We start from the raw sequence: 21,735 nt of genomic DNA on the forward strand, positions 1-21,735 counted from the left end.
AATGTGCTCCTTACCAAAGCTATGACAAGTGCCGAACAGATCACTGATTAATATGTTCCATAATGGCTATCAAGATTATACCTCAACGCAGGCTTCAAGGAAGGAAACCAAGGCGCAAAATGAACACTCAAGCCCTTCAAGATCCCATTAAGCAGGATTGCTTCCAAATGACTCTTAAGGACCATATGTGTTAGGGATTGATTAGCTGCTTGTGCGTAAAAACGTGCTCCCTCAGAGTTTGTGCGACCCCACAAACCTCCGTGTGTGACGGAGCTCCTCAGACATGTCCGCTCTAGTCACTAGTAGAGTCCGACAGTGGCTGTCTGCGGAAGCGTTTCCAGCAAAGGAGCTCCTTAACGGAAACGCGTCTCCTGGACTCACGGCGTGACAGTTTCCGGCGAGGTGTGGGTCTCCCTATGGGAGACTCAGATACCTCCCCACTGTTCTCGCTGGAAGCTTCCCTGAGCCCTCCCTCCTGCTCGCATTCCCTCAGAGAACCACTCCTCCCCCTGCTGGTCCCTGCTTCAGCTGTTGAGTCTCTTTCTTCCTCCCTGAGTCCCTCCACCACCTGATGCTCCGATGGCAGTTCCCTGACATCCACCTCCCCTCCAGGGCCCCCCTCACCCCCTCCCAATTCCTCTCCCCTGGGAGGTGAAGGGCTAAAACCCCGAAACGAATCTTCCTCATCTTCCGACGTCTCGAACAATTCCCTCCATCGATCGTCGTCCTGGCTCGCTGAATCCTCTTCCTCTTCAGAATCTGGGAACCCCTCCAACTCCTCTTCCTCGTCGGTGGTAGCAAAGTATTCCCTTCGGAACCTCGCTACAGGCTGAGGTTTACGTGGGAACCTCTGATGAAAAGTCTCTATTAAAACTTCGTCATTGACATCCTCTGCCCTAACCCAGGTGTTTTCCGACTCCGGTTCCCCTTCCCACATTACCAAATACTCTACTTGATCTCCCTTCCACCTGGAATCGAGGATCTCCGCTACATGGTAGCTGTGTTCCTTCTCCTCCATTGTTGGTCCCCTAGTGACCCTCCCTTCACTGTCTCCTCTATACGGTGACAGCAACGACCTGTGAAAAACTGGGTGCAGCTTCATGTGGTTCGGTAACCGGAGCCTGAAAGCCACTGGATTGACCTGCTGCATGACTTCAAACGGACCCAGCCTTTTGGGTCTTAATTTCTTACAACCTCCTTTGAACGGCAACCCTTGGGTTGACAGCCACACCTGGTCCCCCACCCTGATGCTTTCACCTTCCCTTCGGTTTTTGTCTGCCTGCCTCTTATATTCCTCCTTAGCCCTGTTTAAGTTGAGTTGGAGCTGGCGATGGATCGCTTCCATTTCTTCAACGAACTGTTCTGCAGCTGGAACGCTCCAGTTCTCCCCCTCCCCCCCTGGGAAGGCTCTGGGATGGCACCCGTGATTAGCCAAAAAGGGGCTCATCCCCGTGGACACGTTCTCTGCATTGTTGTAGGCAAATTCTGCCAACGCCAGCTTCTCCACCCAATCATTCTCTCTGTCATTAACATAACACCTCAAATATTGTTGGAGAACCCCATTTGCTCTTTCCGCCTGCCCGTTGGTTTCTGGATGACGGGCCGTTGAAAAATTAACCTCTACATGCAGTAAGCTCATGAGCTTCCTCCAGAACCTGGAAGTAAATTGTTTCCCTCGGTCTGAAACCACCCTCAAGGGGGCGCCATGCAACCGAAACACATTCTCTACAAACAATTTGGCTGTTTCTTCTGCTGTGACCGCATGTGAGCAGGCTATAAAGTGGGCCATTTTAGTTAACAGGTCTACTACAACCATGATGGCTGTTTTCCCTCTAGACCTTGGCAGATCAGTCATGAAATCTATTGCCACTGCTTCCCCCGGTCTTTCAGGTGTGGGCAGTGGTTCTAATAAACCAGCCGGCGCCCGCCTCTCCCCCTTGGCTCTTTGGCATTGTTCACACCCTCTCACATACTCCCGCACATCTTCCCTGACCTTGGGCCACCAAAATTCCCTGGTAACCAGCCACATGGTCTTGTGTTGCCCAAAATGCCCTGCTGTGGGGCTATCGTGCAGCTGCTTGAGTACCTTCTCCCTCAATTCCCCTTCAGGTATATATAACGCTCCCTTATAATACAATGCCCCGTTTCTCTCCTCAAAACCACCGGATTTGTCTTCCTCCCTCCTGAGATCCCTGAGTTTGTCCTGGGCGTATGCATCCTGCACCGTACCCTCTACCAATTCCCTTTGCCCCACCAAAGTCGCCCCACACACCCAGCGGTCCTCTGGAATGATATGGGTTTCTTCGGGTGCTCCCTCCCCCTCCAAATATTCAGGTTTGCGTGAGAGAGCGTCCGCCCTAACATTCTCTGGGCCTGGCACGTAACAAATCTCAAAGTTAAATTTGGAGAACTCCTGGGCCCATCTCAACTGCCTTTGGTTGAGCACTCGCGCAGTTCTCCAATACTCTAGATTTTTATGGTCCGTGCACACTTGCACCTTATGTTGTGCACCAACTAGCAGATGCCTCCATCTCCGGAACGCCTCATGAATAGCAAGAAGTTCTCGGTCGTACACCGTGTAGTTCCTCTCGGATTTGTTCAGCTTTCACGAAAAGAAGGCACACGGTCGCCACTCTGACTCCTCCTTCCCCGGCTGCAGAAGAAGCACCGCCCCTATGGCTCTGTCAGATGCGTCTGTTTCAACCCTTAGCTTCTTTCGTAAATCCACATGCAGAAGTTGTTCTTCAGAGGCGAAGGCCCTTTTCAGCTCCTCAAACGCTTGCTCCGCCTCCGCCGTCCATACAAACTTCTTTTTACTGCTGAGACAGTCCGTGATGGGCGCCGTCAGATGGGTGAAGTTGCGGATGAACTTACGATAAAAGTTTCCAAACCCTAGGAACCTCTGCACATCCTTCTTGGTTTTGGGTGTTTTCCATTCCAGCACTGCCTGTACCTTGCCGGGATCCATGGCCAATCCCTTGTCTGACAGGCGGTACCCCAGGAATTCCACCTCCTTGGTATGGAACCGACACTTCTCCAGTTTGACCCACAGCCTGTTGGCTTGCAGTCTGCTCAACACTTCTCTGACGTCTCTCACATGTTGCTCCTCATTCTCCGAATACACCAACACATCATCTAGGAAAGCAACGCAATTCTTGTAGAGCAAAGGGCCCAGTACGTGGTTCATAAAAGATTGAAAACACGCTGAGCCTGCTTGTAATCCAAATGGCATAACGAGGTATTCAAATGCCCCCAAAGGGGTAAACATGGTGGTTTTCCATTCATCCCCTTTCCTTATGCGTATCAGGTTGTACGCCCCCCTTAGATCCAGCTTTGTAAAAATCTTTCCCTTCCTCACCCTTGTCAAAATATCATCAATTCTTGGCATAGGGAAAGCCACCGGTTCAGTCACTGCATTTAACCTCCTAAAATCACATACAAGTCTCGGCTTGTCCGCGTTTTTTTTGTCCACAAAAAACACTGGGCTACCCCCTGCTGCTTTGGACTCTCTGATGAAGCCTCTCTTCAGGTTCTTGTCAATAAACCCTCGCAACTCCTGCATTTCTCTGTCTGACATGGCATACAACTTGCCCACGGGAAGCTGTGCTCCAGGGAGTAAATTGATCTGGCAATCAAAGGGTCTATGAGGTGGTAGTTGGTCAGCTTCCTTCTCGCTGAACACGTCGCTGAGATCTGCATACTGTGGTGGTACCTTCACCTTCTCCATTACTTCAGTCCCTGCTAGGGTGGCTTGGGCCCCTGCTGAACCCTTTTCCCCTTTGCAGTGTTCTAAGCAATGTGCTGAACCAAAGGACACCACTCTTTGATGCCAGCCAACCAGCGGATCATGTAGAGCTAGCCAGCTCATTCCCAAAATAATGGGAGCGCCCCCCAGGGTGGCCACATTAAACGCTATCAGTTCTGTGTGCCTTGCCACCCTCATTATCATTGGGACAGTCTGCAAGCTGACTCCTCCTCCCAACAACTCCCTGCCATCAATCGTGGTCACCTGCAGGGGGTTGCTTAAAGGGATAGTCTGTATCTGGTGTTCAGCAGCAAACTCCTTGCTCATAAAATTGCAGGAGCTGCCTGAGTCCAATAGCGCCTTTATTTTTAGGGGGTGCCCATTTTGCAGCTCTAGCGACACTTCAATCACTAGAGCAGGTCGAGGAGCTTCTGGCACGGGCACTTTCACTGCTCTTTGGCCTGGCTGCAGTGCCCCGATTGTGGCAACCAGGCGTTGGCTTTTACCTGCTCCGTTCCCCCCTGTTCTCCCCCCTCAACAGCTCCCACCATCCCTTGCCATTCCTTCCTCTGGGGGCAGACTCTGGCAAAGTGGCCTGGCTGTTGGCAGAGATAGCATTTCCGGGGGCCCTTTCCCTCCTTCTTAGCCCCCTCGCTGGTTTTTGAAAATGCGCGCGCGCTGTTCCGATTTCCATCGGCTCTGCCGGCGGGAAAGCTGGCTCAGGAATGTCTGGAATGCGGAACTCCTTCCAACGTTCCCCTCTCCCTTCCCGCCTCTCCAAGGCTCTTGCCTCCTGCCGCGCTCCTATGGTCAGCGCAGATTTGGTCAGCTGATCCATAGACTCCGCCCTGGGGCTCCGTGACAGCTCGTCTTTCACCGCCGAAGAAAGACCTTCTTCAAATAGCATTTGAATGGGTGCCGCCGATAAATCCCAACTCAGTCTGTGAATCAGCATGGTAAACTCAGTCCAGTACTCACGGACAGATCGACTTCCCTGCTTACAAGCCATTAGCTGTCTGCGCACCGCCCCTTCCTCAATATCGCTGGAAAACATGATATCCATTGCACGAAAGAACTTCCTCGTGTCCTTTAGTATGTCATTGTGCGTTGCCATTAGGGGTCGAACCCAGTCTCTCGCCCCTTTCTCAAGATGCCCAATTACGAAAGCAACTCGCGATTCCTCATCAGGGAACTCATCGAACTGCACATTAATGGCATATTGCATCTCTGTCCTAAAGGCATGGTAATCCTTGGGGTCCCCCCCAAATTTTTGCACCAATCCTGGTACCTTTCTGGGGAATTGAGTGGCTCTCCCCTTCTTGTCTGCATCCTGAGCCCTTCTCTCCTCCAGCCTCGCCGTCTGCAGCGCCAGTTGGACCTCCAACGCTCGGTATCTATCTTCCAAGCTTGGACCAGCTCCAGCCCCCGCTCCTCCGGTTCCGGTTGGTTCGCTCATGATGCTTTCTCTTGCACAGGCAGCGTACAGAGACTGTCGGACTGCTGTTAGGGATTGATTAGCTGCTTGTGCGTAAAAACGTGCTCCCTCAGAGTTTGTGCGACCCCACAAACCTCCGTGTGTGACGGAGCTCCTCAGACATGTCCGCTCTAGTCACTAGTAGAGTCCGACAGTGGCTGTCTGCGGAAGCGTTTCCAGCAAAGGAGCTCCTTAACGGAAACGCGTCTCCTGGACTCACGGCGTGACAGTTTCCGGCGAGGTGTGGGTCTCCCTATGGGAGACTCAGATACCTCCCCACTGTTCTCGCTGGAAGCTTCCCTGAGCCCTCCCTCCTGCTCGCATTCCCTCAGAGAACCACTCCTCCCCCTGCTGGTCCCTGCTTCAGCTGTTGAGTCTCTCTCTTCCTCCCTGAGTCCCTCCACCACCTGATGCTCCGATGGCAGTTCCCTGACAATATGCTTTTGGAGTGCCCTGATAACATCAAGGAACACTGACCAAGCTAAAAACATCCATTATTGCAGACTCTGAACAAACCATTGGATACCAAACCTAGAAACACCAGGAATGGTTTGATTAGAATGACAGTGAGATTTAACACATTATTGACAAGAAAAGGAAGGCCTTTCAGATCTGGCAAAGAGTTAGAAACTGCACCACTAAGAAAAAAACCCTATGCCAATGCTAAGACTGAGGTTCAAAGAAGAACCAGAAAACTAAAGAACACCTGGAGGATAGGCTCATTATGCATAGAGTTTCTTTAAAGCCAAAAAACCCATCTATGGGCCAATAAATCATGACATATGCCCCCTATGCTCAACAGATGGTACCACACTTAAAAGATAAAGAAGCTATTGCACCACACTGGAGAGAACATTACCAGCATCTCCTTAACCACAACTCCCCTGTAGCTGCTGAGGTCCTCTCACAAATTCTGCAAAAACAAAATAGAGATGAGCTTGCAGTATCTCCATATCTGGGAGAGTTGTGTACAGCTATTAACCAAATGAAAAACAACAAAGCCAACGATACCTGCCGAAGTCTTCAAAGTGGGCAGAATTGAATTTACACAACAACTTCACAAGCTGATCAAAAAAATCTGGGAGAGAGAGGAGATCCCAGCAGACCTTAGGGATGCCAAAATTATCAATCTCTTAAAAAAAAAAGGCGATAGAATGGATTATGGAAACAATTGAGGCATCTCTTTATTAGCTGCAGCCAGCAAAATTCTTGGAAGGACCTTAGCAAACCGTCTCCTAACAATATCCGAGGCTACTCTTCCTGAATCCCCAAATGGTTTTTGACCTTCTAGGGCAGTGTTTCTCAACCTTGGGTCCCCAGATGTTGTTGAACTACAACTCCCATCACCCCTGAGCTCTGGCCTTGCTAGCTAGGGATGATGGGAGTTGTAGTTCAATAACATCTGGGGACCCAAGCTTGAGGAAGGCTGTTCTAGGGGGACAGTGGACATGATTTTCACTGTTTGACAGCTTCAAGAAAAATTCAGAAAGAAGAACCAAACCCTGTATCATAGCTGTCAACTTTTCCCTTTTCTTGCGAGGAATCCTATTCAGAATAAGGGAATTTACTTTTTAAAAAGGGAAACGTTGACAGCTATGCCCTGTATATGGTGCTTATTGACCTCACTAAGGCCTTCAACACACTAAATCATAATGCCCTGTGAACTGTCCTTTTGAATATTGGCTGCCCAGATAAATTTGTAAACATCCTTTGGCTCCTCCATTATAATATGACAGCAACAATCGCAGATAACAGTGGCTCTCAAAGTGAACTATCACAGTGGGATCAGGTGTTAAACATGGTTGTGTTATCACCCCAGTTCTATTATTTTCATTGCCATGGTACAACACTGAGTGCTTGGGGACTAGAACATACGCAGGGAAAGCAAAATGCTTGTTTACAAAGCAATTATACTACCAACCCTTACTGTATGATTGTGAAACATTGACCACTTATAAATGTTATCTCCAACTCCTTGAAAAATTCCATCAACGGTGTCTCCGAAATTTTTTTTAGATCACTTGGGAAGACAGGCGAACTAATCCCAGTGTACTGGAAGAAGCAAAGATCACCAGTGTCGAAGCAATGATTCTTCAACATCACCTTTGTTGGACTGGTCATGTAGTGCGGATGCCTGATTATCGTCTTCCAAAGCAACTACTCTATTCTGAAAGTGTAATGCTGGTGGTCAACAAAAGAGGTTTAAAGACTCTCTCAAAGCAAATCTATAAAAAAGTAGTATAAACAGCGACAATTGGGAAACACTGGCCTGCGAGCGCTCCAATTGGAGAACAGCCTTTACCGAAGGTGTCATGGGCTTTGAAGACACTCGAACTCAGGATGAAAAGGAGAAACATGCTAAGAGGAAGGCACATTTGGCAAACCCTCACCATGATCAACTCCTGCCCGGAAACCAATGTCCCCACTTTGGAAGGACGTGTGGATCCAGAATTGGCCTCCACAGTCACTGAGGGACTCACTGTTAAGACCATGTTCATGGAAGACAATCTTACTTGGCTACGAGTGATCGCCAAAGAAGAAAGTTTGTTCCTCCCTCCACTTTTCAACATCGTGATGTATCACTATATCACAATGTTTGTCTGGTGATACATCACAATGTTGAAAAGCTGGTATTGCCCAGTCTTACTGCTTGAGCCTCCAGAACCCAAGATGATTCTTCCAAGACTGTGGACTTTTTCCTTCAAAGGGAGTGAAACCTTGCTGAGAACAGACTCTTGGACCAAGGATTGTGACTCTAAATTGTGCTATTGATAAAAATATTAATGAGCAATAATTCAAGGTGGTTACAGTTTTAAATGGGGGGATTGCTTGTGCCATTAGCTGGAATGGCTGAGTACCTCCTTTTCTTTACCGTCACAACTGTGTATATACATTTATACATTATACATACACATTTATGGTACCTGTGCTCTGGAAAAGTTTGATAACTGCGATAGAAGTCTTTTTCTAATTGCAGCATTGCTATGTGTTCTGCGTATTCACAGAATGTTTTGTAACTCCGAAACATCCACTAGGATTTCCTTTGCAAAACATATTTTTTAAAAAAAAATATAAAAAGCAAAGAATGTTTCAAGGAACACATGGGTTAACATTGACAGAATCAACTGCTTCCTTAAGCATTCTGTTACCAAAAAAGCAAGCTCAAATTAATTAAATAGACACAGCTGGAGGCCCACACTATCTGAAACAATGTATCACCTTTTACTGTTCCCAAATGATTATAGTGAACAGAAATTGAATGGCTCATATGGACCCTGGCCCTTTCCAGGCACACCAAGAAAATCAACCCTCTAAATGGCTGAACCGAACCACTTTTAGAGCCTACTACTGATTTGGGAAAGGCAGGATTTGGTCACCCATTTCACAACAGCTGTTGCTTTCAAACAAATAGGATCTGAAACTTCTATACTGCTTGAATACAGTAATTACTGCTTACAATATCTAAGAATTCCAGTGCTTCAAGACATTCAAAATATTTAACACACAGCTCTTTAACTCTGTTAACAAGCTTTGATTCCTATATCATGATTGTAACCTTAAAAAAATTCATATAAAGTTTGCTGGGGTTGTCCACTTTGCTACGTGGGAATTGACACAAAGCTGCTATCTTGAAACTTACAACATAATAACATGTAGTATAATAATTTCACTAAATTCAAAAAGCACCTCTTACCTAAGGAAGTTGCTACCAGCTCCTAGTACCACTCTCTCTGCCATTCTCTTGGCCTCGGTCCCCCATCTTTAATACAAGAATAATATTGGCCTGCCTTATACAGGATTACTGAGCTAATGATCGTGAAGCACTAATACATACTATTTTGACTCATCAATACAAGCCCACATATATGCCCCCACCCCAAAATACTCATCCTGAAGGCAAAGTGTTCTTTTATTCCCTAAATTCATTTGGCACAGCCTCCCCCCCTTTTTTTAAAAAAAAGAGAAAAAAATGTCATTCTTGGATCTTTGGACTGCTTAAAAGGTGCATTTAACCTTACACTGAGAAACCTGCAGAGAGTTTCCCAAACGGTCTGCCTGCCGCCTACCCCTCAGCTGTGGGGTGGCTGAGTGGGAGGAGACAGGCAGACTCCTTGGAGGCCCCGCGGAGCGTCCTGCCCTGGCTGGCCCCACCCTGCGGGTGGCTGGCCCTGCCCCTGGGTGCAGGGCACGCGAGCCACCCCAGGCACCCGATCGGCTTGTTCTGTCGCTGTCATCAGGGGAGCACTTTTAACTGGTATAGTGATTAAAATTGGCTAGCTATTAAAAATTACAGTGAAACATTTGCTTTGGAGACCTTTGCAGGCATTACAGTGGTACCTCCAGTTAAGAACTTAATTCATTCTGGAGGTCTGTTCTTAACCTGAAACAGTTCTTAACCTGAAGCACCACTTTAGCTAATGGGGACTCCTGCTGCTGCCGTGCCACCGGAGCACGATTTCTGTTCTCATCCTAAAGTAAAGTTCTTAACCTGAAGCACTATTTCTGGGTTAGCGGAGTATGTAACCTGAAGTGTCTATAACCTGAAGTGTCTGTAACCTTAGGTACCATTGTACTGGCAATGTCACATCACCATAACACTTTCACAACCGCACTGCACAGAGCACTTACAACTGCAAGAGATGTGCTAGAATCTAGCAGCTAGGTGGACAATGGAGACCCGAGTAACAGGTAAATGTGAAACTCTTGCATATATTGGAGGGGGGTGGAATCTAGATTACATGAAACCAATGAGCAAGAACTAAGCAGTTATTGAACAAAAAATTGTAATAGAGAAAAGATACTAACATTCCAATAAAGTAGCAATGGGCCAGTTTGCTTGACATTCACAATGGCTAGTTTTGCCCTTGCCATCTTATTCTAATGTGTCTTTATAATGAAAACTTTTTTGAAAAACTTGAAAGCAGGGGATCTTGATATTATACAGGAAGAAAGCTGCCGCTCTCCAAAGTAAATTCTAAGTTATTAGTAAATCATTATTTTAATTTGAGATGCTTCCTCTCAAGAAACAATGGTGCTTGAGCGTTATCCCCTTAATTATATATGTTTCCCAGTATTAAAGAGGGATCAGCTGCTGTCAGCAGAACATCAAAAGGGTATGAAATCAATTATAAAGTTGAAAGTTTTCTTGAAAATCTTAAGTATTATCAATTTACTAATATGTGATAGGTTTAAAAGATTATCTACAAAACTGAAATGTAAGTATAGCAATCACTAAATAGTTGAAAAATGTACAACACTGAAAGACCAATTTTAATTTGCATATTTTTGCTTAATAATGTCTAATTGAGACATCAGTTTGGAAAACAACAACAATAGAACTCTTAGATTTTCCACACTGAATTAACATTAAGGATTTCTAACGGATGCCTTAATTAGATTTTATTATTCATGGAAACTTTACACAAAATAAAATCAGTTTCTACTGTCCCAAATCCGTTTCACTCTAAGCAAAAAAATAGGTGGGTGTATATGAACGAGACTGTGGGAGATTTAATCCAGACACTGACATCAATTTGTAACTAAAATGTGACATTCAGCATTTAGAATTAGGATTAATACTCTAAGGGAAACAACTCTCTGCATTGTTTGGGCTGTAACACAATCCACACAATTGAAAGTAAGTTCCAAAGGAATTTGAGACTTAATTCCAAGTATATTTAGGATCAGGCTATTAATACTTTTTATTTGCATGTAAGAGCGTACATTTACTGTGGGATGGGATGAGAATGTTCCATCATTGAAGTCCAATAGCTACAATGACTTTTAGAACTGTCCAAAGGAAGCAAGTTTTCAATGAATACAGAAAAGTTTCTTTCTTTCTCAAATTCTATTGCTATAGCATACAAATCACATGCTCTGTCTTTTCACATTTGCAAGTAACAGATTTACAATCAAAACAGTAAATAGGCATTTCTGCTATTATATCCTAGGTCTATTGCCAAAAGTGGTGCTGGGGTATTGCTGTTGAACTTTGGCAGGTCTGTTGCACAGAGTTCCATCTTATCTGTAAGCTGAATAATGTCTACATTAAACTTATGGGATAAGGTATCATCAATATGTGGTTCATACTCATTTCTGCTTCTTTTTCAGACAACCCAGGTGTAATGGTTAAATCCTTGAGCACCAGTCTGAATTCAAGAATGGATAGCATGAGAATGAATAAACTAAAACTCAGTTTTGGCAAGACAGCGTTAGTCATTCCTGAAGGCTGAAAAGCACAGGAAATAGTGAATCTACCTGCTACAGTAGAACTGAAACTCAAGGATAGTATTTTAGGATACTTCTAAGAATTCACTAGTGCGTTCTGAGTGCTAGCTACAGTTTGGCAAAGCTCTCTTCCTGGGGAAACACTTCCAACTCCAGTAATCTTTGGGAGAGCAGCCATAATATTTTTATTCTGCCAGGCTGTCAAGCTGTTGGTTCCCCCCGGCCGGTACTTATGTTATGCTGCTTTGAATTAAATGTAATATCTAGGTTCTTGTTTTATTAATTGTATCTCTCTAACTGTTCTTGTACGCATCTTTTGGAACCGCAAAGTGGCTTACAAACTGAAGTGCTTAAAACAGAATTAACACAATTTCAAACTATAAAGGAAAGAGGAAATTAAAATGCATTTTCATGTGCTTTACTATCCATTATGGAGAATATCTGTTTGCAATTCACCTAAAATACACCCAGTGTGAACTATGGGATTTGACAGGAGCACTGAGGAAAAGACAGTGAAACCAGAAACTGAACTTTATAATAACACACACTGCAGATATTTCAGTCCGACTAGATTGCATATGACATGTTCTGATGCTGTTGCGCACAGCTGTACACAAGTCTGTTACAAATGACTTCACTGCTGCTTTGGAAACACATGTGAACTGCTGCACATTTATTTGCAACTTTTTTATATAAATAACAACAACTAGAAATGCAGTCTTCTGTTTTTGTGCAATGCTTATTAACTTAACTTCCCCACCACCACTAGTTCAAAGATTTGCCGAATGCATGCAAATCACTGCAAAGCTGCATGCAACTCAAGAGGATTTTATCTAACACTGGCTAGTCTATAAATAGGATTGCCTGCTCTCTCTAGCGGGGTTTACATTAGCACATTCCTTGTTTCTCCCTGAAGCAAGCACTTCATCCCTATGTTTCACCCACATTAACTGCCATAAACGGTTGCGACTTAAACACAAAGTAAGAACGCTCTACCAGCCACAGGCTTGAAAACCTTGTATACAACCAAAGCTCACATAGTCAACTACGGACGAGGTACACAAATGTTTCCCTTGTCGTTTCCCCACAGTTATCATTTCACAAGACTAAAACCATGGCATAATTCTGAGTTCAAAACTCCTGGGGTGGGGTGGGGGGAACAAATGTAGGACTATCCTCTATTCGTCATTCAAATATAATAATTTGTGATCCACAAAAGCAAGAGTGGTTGGAATTGGACTACAAGTGATCGTTCCACTTTTATCCATCCATAGTTAATTTTAAAAGGATGCTGAACTAATTATGCTGCAAGACTCAGCTTGTAGACCACAGGTGCAACAATCAGATCTAAAAAAGAACTTTCATAGAACACATTCCTCCTAAGATTACTCACAGATTTATTTTTGTGTGTGTGCGCGCGCTACAGTACCTGGCTGGTTTGTGGACTGGACGGGTCATAAGAGTAATTCTTCAGAGTATCCTGAGGATTCAGGTGAGGAGGATACCGGATTGTTGGGTGAGAGAAGTAGCTAGATGGCGCAGGAGGAAGAATAGCTTGTGGTGGAAATGGCAATGGTGAAGGTGGAGGAGGAGTTCTAGTTGAGATGACTAGAAGAGATAAGAAAAACAGAATTTGTTAAGGACCTTTCGTTACGGTAAAACTTTGCACCCATGACATGGCAAGAGAAACCCGTATCAGACAAATAATAATAATGATTTATTTTCTTGCCTTCTTCACGGGTTTCATCTGCAACATCTTAAAATCACCATTACCATCATCATCATCATCCTTTATTAAATTTCTATACCACCTTTCATCTGAGGATCATGGTGTGGTTTACAATATAAAAACACAAAAATACATACCACAGTAACTAACAACCCCTCACACAGTTTAAAAGGCTGCAGATTGCTTAATTAGCCAAAGGTCTGGGAGAAGAGAAATGTTTTTTGGTGCCAAAGCTATGTAATGAAGGCGCCAAGCAATATACAAATGAGGAGCCACTGCAGGAAAGGCTTGTTCTCATGTTGCTCAAAAACATTTGATTGCAACATTTTGTTTTCTTGAAATCAAGTGTTCTATAAATTTTGTTAATTAAATATACCATTGCTGTTTTCTAAAGGCATAAAAGGCCAAATAATCACATTTCACATACTTTATTCAAACTTTTCTTTAAATATAGAAATTATTCCCCTACGGAAAACGTATTTTAGTTATCAAGTATGACCCAAAATAATTTTCTGTGTGGGGGAAACAAAGAGTTGTAAGAGTTAGCAAATGATTCCACAATGCTTTGTGCTACGCCCCTGCTAATGTATCGTATTGACCCAAATATAAGCTGCACCCGCAAAGTTCGGCGGCTTGGGGTAGGTTTGGGAGCCTTGGGCAGGACGGGCGCTGTTGCCCCACGCTCCCAGGCTGCTTTCTGGAGGGGAGCCATGTTGCTTTGCCGGTGGTCTTCCCTCCCTTCCCCCTTCTCTCATCTGATGTAGGGGAGGCTTCGAGTGGTGGGCAGCCTGCGCACTGTTGCTATGCGCTCCTGGGCTGCTTCCTGGGGGGGGGGGAGCCGCGCCATTTTGCCGGCAGCATAAGGTCACGAATATAAGCCGCACTTTAACTTTTCACAATCAGAATTTGGGGGGAAATGTGTGGCTTATATTCAGGCCAATACGGTATGTTGGGGGTAGGGGAAGGATTGCTAAATAACAACACTATGAATAATTAGCTGCCCATTAGCTGAAAATACTAATGAATATTCAACTTTGAGCCGAGGAAAATACCTTGCCCAATGACAGTATCTGTACTGGACAAAAATAGTATTGTATATTATACATACTTTTTTCCTTGAATTCTCCTGCACCCTACAAATTTCTCTATCAAGAGTGTATGGAATGTCTAAAACACTGTAATACATAATATCTGGTTACTACAGAGTTGTTGCACCGGGCATGGAAATTATGTCACTACATGTACACAACAATCACATACTATTTATATAAGGGGATAATGTGTGAAGGATAGCTCAGCTGGTCAAGCATGAGACTCTTAAACTCAGGATCACAGTTTGGGCTAAAAGATTCCTGCATTGCAAGGGGGTTGGACTAGACTACCCTTGTGGAATGATACACAAAAGGGAGAAAGTGGTCCATGGTATCTATAGATTTTCAAAGCACATCACTGCATCAAAACTCCAGCAGCTAATGAGATATTAAGTGCTTTGCTTTAAAACTTCATGATGATGCTCTCCTAAGTGCAGCAATCCGTCTTCAGCATTTCAGCTAAAGACAAAGTTGATACTGATGCTGTGTACACATTACTGCTTACACTGGCTCCAGCACACCTCCCACCTCTGGTCTTCAAAGTCAAGTGTGCATGCTGTTGGCCACAATGCAGATGTATTTCCAGGAAAATACTCCTGGTCAATGTTCTGTGCCTCATACTAGCTTCTATCCAATTGGAAAACAGAAGCTGCAGTTAGGCTGAGGTGTGTGCATTTCAGGAAGCTGTGGCACATGCGCTGATGGCAACGCATGTGCAGATGTCAGCTTTAGTGAATTGGCACCCTGCTCCCTTTGTAGTGTGAAAAGCAGCATAAATAAGAGGCTTTAAACATGGGTCAGAGGGGACACCTTGCTTTGTACATAGCCTAAGACCCTGTAAGTTATATGGCAGAGTCAGTTTTAAAATACTAAAGATTTTTTAAACTATCAATTATGCTTGTTTCGTAACACACAGGGAGAAAGCTTGAAAGCAATTTCAAGAAGATGCTTTCAATTTTTTTTAAAAAAAAACAACCATACAAATGTGAAGTGCTGCAAGACATTCTGAATGTTTGGTGTTTCCTTGAGCAGTTTTGTTTCCTTGGCAGTTATTTTCTTTGATGGGTCATATGGCTGTTCCACAAATACACATTTCCTCTATAAGTGTCCTTTTCTCTCCCCTGCTTATGCTAATTTCCCCAACCTCTTTCCTCTAGATCCCATTCATTATTTTCTCAGTGCAGTTATTCGGGGTATTATGTGCCCAAAGGAGAAGATTCAGATGGTTGTAAGGTCCTTCTGGGATCTCTCTTAGTAAAGAAGGCGGCAGTTAAATATGCAACGCTAAGGGATAGTTGTTTAAGCAAATAATAATAATAATCCTTTCATGTTTTGAGTTTAGATCAGTAGCAAGGAAACAGAGAGGAACTATTTTGCTATCAACTGAGGAAATCTGTGTTGGAGAGAAATCATTTTCCTATTTATAGTTCACCCTTTCAGAACACCCTTTTTTAAGCCTTTGAAATAAACCTGTTCAAATTGTACATCTTTGGCTGCAATCCTACACACATTTACATGGGTGGGCAAAATGAGACTTATTTCCAAGAAAATATGCAAGAGATTGTGCTATTAATTTAATATTTCACCTATGGAATGTATTCTACGGCTTACTAATGGAAAGACCCTTGGAAAAGGAAAGATTAAACTCAGGAAGTTATCAATACTATAAGCCTTTGTGATTCATAACCTAAGCATTCCCTTATTTTTATTCTGAACTGCGTGTCTTTTAGTCCTTATCTGTTTTAATTATCAGTTCTTATTCATCAATTATCTGTGTTTAATCTCGTACTCTATTCACATGTTTTATCCTATGCTTGTTTCTTTGTTCTTATTTGCTTTAACAATTGCCTGTTTAAATCCTAACTGCTATTTTACTCATATGAACTTATTTTCAAGGAAATAATTTTACTCAAGTTCTGCATGTAAATCTCTTTATCACTAGAATCTCATTATGATAATTAATTTCAACATGGGAGGAACAATATCTAACAGGTAACATAGAATTACAGATTCACATCCATTTTGAGATTATTTGTCATCCCAGGAAACTATAGCATTTAGCAGTGAATAAACTTCTGTGACATATAATATAGATATGTTGGGGTGGGATGGGATTGTGAAAGTCTGTCCCCCACCCCTGGTTTCAAGAGATTTATTCTAGCTAAAGCACACTGAAATTCTCAGGATCTCTTCCTTCATGTAACTTTGTGCTGAATGTTAAATTGAGCATTAAGTCAATAAAAGGGGTGTTATTGTGGCTGGGGAAAGACTAGCTCGGGGTTCAGAGTTTTTCCCTCTTGCATCCTCACCACTGTGTGTAACTCCCGGGATCCCTGGATGGTGATGCTGGAAAGTGGTCAGTCTTGGTGAAGAATCCTGGGGAGATGTAGTGCTAAACAAAGGCTTTTCGGGTTTCTTCATTGTAGGAGAAGACATATCTGCAGTGACGACACGACATAATAGATATGTTAGCCCAGAGATCACATAGCACCATTCTTATTTATCAGTCACCCGGCACACGAAGGGACTCCGAGCAACGTTTAAAAATAAAAAGAATACAGCATCGTATAAGATAAAAAGAGAAGAACATTGCATTATATTAAAAGCCATAGAGTGACCTAAATAAAACCTAATGAAACAGCAGTAAAAACTTCAGCAATGAAAATGTACCATTAGTGGGCAGAAAAATCATCTTAATTCATCAAACGTCTGAGAAAAGTGTTAAGTTTTTGCCTGGAACAAATACAGTGTTAATGATGGCACCTCAAGTGGTTCTACTCCACTGCCAAAGCCCAGACCCCCAGCAAATTTCAGTCTGGTTTGCAATAGGATGAATCCACTGACTGCCCCTTTCCTAAAATTAACCTTGTGGGGTCCTCTCTCTCTCTCTCTCTCTCTCTCTCTCTCTCTCTGTGTGTGTGTGTGTGTTGAGGGGGAACTTGCGGCAACATTAAGCTTCACTCTTAAGCCATCCATTGCCGCTGTGGCCCTGAAAACCAAAATTTTCAGTTGATCCTTGTTCAGTACACCCAAACAGGAAGAATGGATAGCACCACACTCAAGATTCCTGGCAGTAACAGAAGTTTCTAAGTATGCTCAGAATCCTTCATTGTCGCTGGAAACACTTCAGTCTTAAAAAATGATCCTGCAATCACTCACTGCCTCTGTAAACTGAGCAGATTTGGGGGGAGAAGGCAGACTGATTATGGAGAACTTGGGGGCTGGGGGACTGGCAGAAAGCTGCCAAAGACTCAAGCGTCTTTTCCAGTTCTCTCTGAGGGCGCTTCCAGAATGTTGAACTTTGGCGTGAATCTTTCACACAATTGGGTAGATGCCAACACATGGCATTTGCAGAATAAGAGTGCACCTTCATAGCCCACAGCAAAGATAAGTGGTGTGTTCATTGAGATAAAGCAACTTCCAGCACAATCCAGACTTTTTGTGGTAAGGAAAGTAGAGCATAACAACCACTCAACAACAACAGCGTATAACCTCCACAATTTTGCAAAAACGAATCCGAACGCCTGCTCAATATACGATTCATCTGGAAGTGACCTCAGAAAACTCTTGGAAAGACCCCAAGAATTTTCTGAGAAATCTTAGAAATGTGAAGCAAATGAGCAGGAAGCAAGCTGGAGGAACCCTTCCCATGATTAGTTTTCAGAGACCGCCTACCTATCCACTTGCTGGGAGTAGACAGAGAAGTAGACACACAAATGTTTTTGAGTGTAGTTTGAAGTGTGTCTCCAATATTATTCCAGAAAAAACACCTGCACGTATCAAAAGATATAGAGGAAAACCTCTATAAAAAGCCATTTTACAAACTAAGTATTAATTTGCCTTGTGTAAATTTTAAGGAGTTGTGGATTAAGAGAACATGGGGCTCTTTCTCAGCCTAACTGACTCCTCCGAGCTGATGTGAGCATAATGGCCCTGAAATACTAGGAAGAGTGAGACAAAATACTGAAAAAATGAATATTCATTGTAATGTATAACTGAAATCAGTATCTAATAACATAAACTTGCATCTACAAGAGTTGTAAATAGCAGCACCCTTCTTCTTTGGTTAGCATCTTTTCGTTTTGCTAGACAACAACATCCTTTCTACTCCAGCACAAAAGCCATTATAAACATTCGCTTCATAAAATTTAATAAATATTTGCTTTTGGCAAGGTGACTCTTTCATACTTATATAATATCAGCGCTAAGAAGACATTCCGTTAAAATGGTCTGCGAGGGGGGTGATGGAAGCTCCACACCCGAGGGCAAAAAGCACTAAAATGGTAACCTCCCTAGATTACTGTAAATCTTGCATTTTGCATGTACTCTACCTGGCGCTGCCCTCGCTGATGACCCAGAAGCTGTAGTTATGGCAAAATACGGTGGCCAGGTTAGCGAGTTAGCCAGCTGGAATCGTATTACTGCAATTCCACGGGATTTGCAATGGACTTCCAGGCCCAATTCAACACGCTGATGTTATTCAGAACGTAAGAAGAGCCTGCTGGATTGGGTCAATAGCCCATCTGGTCCAACATCCTTTTCTCACAGTGGCCAACCAGATGTTGTTTATACTGTTGACGTATGAAGCTCTATGCAACCTGAGACCCAGATATCTGAAGGAAAACCTGCCCAGCTGTTAAGTTCTGAAGGATGTCCCAAATCCAAGTATAGACCATTAGGAGAACAGGTTTTCTTAGCGCCTTAAATGTGGAATGCCCTCCTCACTGAAGATTGAGGCACCTACAATGTTATTCTTTCCATGGGCTCAATACTAATTCCAGGTCCTTAAGTACTGAGATATTACCCAACCACCCGCAGCATTTGTTCAATTTACAATTTTTATTTCAGCACTGGTTTTATCAACTAATGTTCTGTAAATGACATTTCTTGCAGTATCTTTTTAATGCTCTGTTAAAATATAACAATCCATTCTTCTACATCTTCGGTTTAATATATATATAGTGATAATACGGAGTAACTGAAAAAGAATACACAACAGGACTGTGTCAAGAAGACTAGAGAATGGGAACCACATATATATCTCCTTCATTTGGGGTGGTGGAGAGATAAACAATTAATGCTTCTCTATAGGATTTTAAGTGCTGGCATCTCTAGCTGACACCAGTTAGAAATGAACATTATGCTAATACAACACAAGATCATAACATCCATACACGTCTCTGAATAAAACTGGTGTGAGTTGGTGGTGGAATTAAATGGAGGTATGGCTAGATTAAAAGCTTGGAAGTTATTCTTGCATAATACTATAAAGGTAAGGAATATGCATGTCTGGACCGCGTTATGTTATAAATTTAAAACACTTGCACATCAAAGAGATAAAGGCTTATGCAAATTGGGGGGGGGGGAGAACGTTAGATCAACTCATCTCCCAACAAGGTAATTCCATCTACAAAGGAAGGCAAGAGAGAGAGTTGCTGTGAAGCATAATGTATGTAGCCAGCTCAACGGCAGCTTGCACAAATGGCGCTCCAGATGTATATCTGCTCAAGTCAGCCCAAGGCAACTATTTTGATCAATTCTAATGTGATAAAATGCTGCGGGGAAGGAGTGCAGAAATGTGTTTACGTCAGACTTTAATTAAACTGTTGTTTGCTTCCAAAGAACCTTAGGAAACACTAATGAGACATGAGTTTCAGCAATTTCCTCATCAAAAGCACAGACCCTCTGCCTCTGCACGGAGCTGTCTGCCATCCCAGGAGCTCCCTCGATAAATGTCACATGGCGTCCCAATCAGTGAGCCACCTGTTAATGGAACATTCCTGGAGTCAACTTGTGAGAGAGGCAGAGTTCAAGGATCCACCTGCCTGCATTGGACACCTGCTCAGCTTTCACAGGCAGTAACACAACATGTTCACTTTCCCATGAATCTACAGGAGGAGAGCCACCAAGGAATAGGGGCACAGGCGCAGAATAAATAGTTTTGCATCTATTGCAGCCAGCCCGGTTTAATTCCCAAATCCACCTCCATTTAGTCGCAGCTTCAAGCTACTTAATTAAATGAAATCTTTCTCTGCAAGGAGCACTATATTGAAGCTAAAGAACAATAGGCAGAAGGACTATAGTTAGGAGTTATTCCACAAACATTTGTGCAAGAGTTCAAAGTGCTGTAATAGGCACGCCCTATCACGGTTCTTCTGTTTCCTCTTGCATAAAAGGATGTGCATGGTCTTATGCAATCAGAACATCATCTATCGATTTATTTTCACTTTTTGTGCAATTCTCAAGTAGTGCAAAAGTAATACTTAAAAACAACAACACGTGTTACACCTTCTGCAAATGGGCCAAACTATTTCAGGCAATGCCAGCCTAACTGAAATATTTATTCCTTTTCAGTCTTCCCTAATTTAAGCAGGAAGGGGGCGATCATTTTTACACCTAAGAAAACTCTTTAAAAGGGGGGGGGGGAGCAGATTAGTATCTGACTCTAAATACATAAAAAACAACCCCTCGCTGACTTAAAACTCTTAAAGTTAAAAGCACAGGGTTTTACAAATTGGGTTGTATTTTAGCATTTTCAGGTGCTGGATAAAGCACTGGTGAGTTGCCAGCAGATTAATTTCCCTAATTATGAACAGTAAAAGACATCATCTTCATATATGTCTAGGAAAGAGATGGACTACCCTACTTTGATGTAAGTTTGTTAGTACATAGTACAGAGCTTATACATGGGCAGGAAAGTTACTGGCAGACAGGTTGTATTCAAAATTGTCCCTTAATTCCCTCCTCACTCCCCGCATATAAGCTGCACAATCATGATGCAGGCAAAGCTGACCTCAATAACCATCCACTAAAAAGGAGCATTATGAATCCATTACCAAAATATGGTAAAAGGTAAAGGACCCCTGGACGGTTAAGTCCGTTAAGTCCAGTTAAAGACTACTGCAGGGTTGTGGCACTCATCTTGCTTTCAAGCCCAGGGAGCGGCCTTTGTCCACAGACAGCTTTCCAGGTCATGTGGCCAGCATGACTAAACCGCTTCTGGCGCAACAGAACACCGTGATGGAAGCCAGAGTGCATGGAAACACCATTTACCTTCCCGCCACAGCGGTACCTATTTATCTACTTGCACTGGTGTGCTTTCGAACTGCTAGGTTGGCAGGAACTGGGACAGAGCAACGGGAGCTCACCACGTCATGGGGATTCAAACTGCCGACCTTCCAATGAGCAAGCCCAAGAGGCTCAGTGGTTTAGACCACAGCACCACAAAGTGCACACTGGTGTAATACAGTTCCAAGAGATCCTTGAATTACACAGGCCTCCACTCGGGCAGCCTCCTCATCCTGTCTGTCATGATGATGAGCTCTTTCCTAATGTTCTCCAGAAATTAGAAGGATCAATATGCTGGAGAATATATATATAATACAACTGTACTAGCAAGATCACTCTGCAATGTTAAGAACACCCAATTACAAAATCCTACCTAAAACTAACAACAGGCTATTAGATT

The 21,735-nt window shown here is 43.4% G+C and overlaps 1 protein-coding gene across 20 annotated transcripts in view; it reads right to left on the reverse strand.

Annotated features, from left to right (window-relative positions):
- NFIB (nuclear factor I B) overlaps positions 1-21,735 on the reverse strand; it is a 299,659-nt gene that overhangs the window by 40,560 nt on the left and 237,364 nt on the right. For all 20 annotated transcript variants that reach the window (XR_014520632.1, XM_083482267.1, XM_083482278.1 and 17 more), the window contains exons 7-8: positions 16,577-16,705; positions 12,877-13,055 (exon numbers count right to left, since the gene is read on the reverse strand). Coding sequence is in view for 19 of the 20 variants with exons in the window: in XM_083482267.1 (XP_083338393.1) it covers positions 12,877-13,055; positions 16,577-16,705 (308 nt within the window). In the remaining variant the exon portion in view is untranslated. The remainder of the gene's footprint in view (positions 1-12,876; positions 13,056-16,576; positions 16,706-21,735) is intronic.

Source organism: Podarcis liolepis (assembly GCF_965112155.1).
Source record: "Podarcis liolepis genome assembly, chromosome: 17".
Taxonomy (NCBI): domain Eukaryota; kingdom Metazoa; phylum Chordata; class Lepidosauria; order Squamata; family Lacertidae; genus Podarcis; species Podarcis liolepis.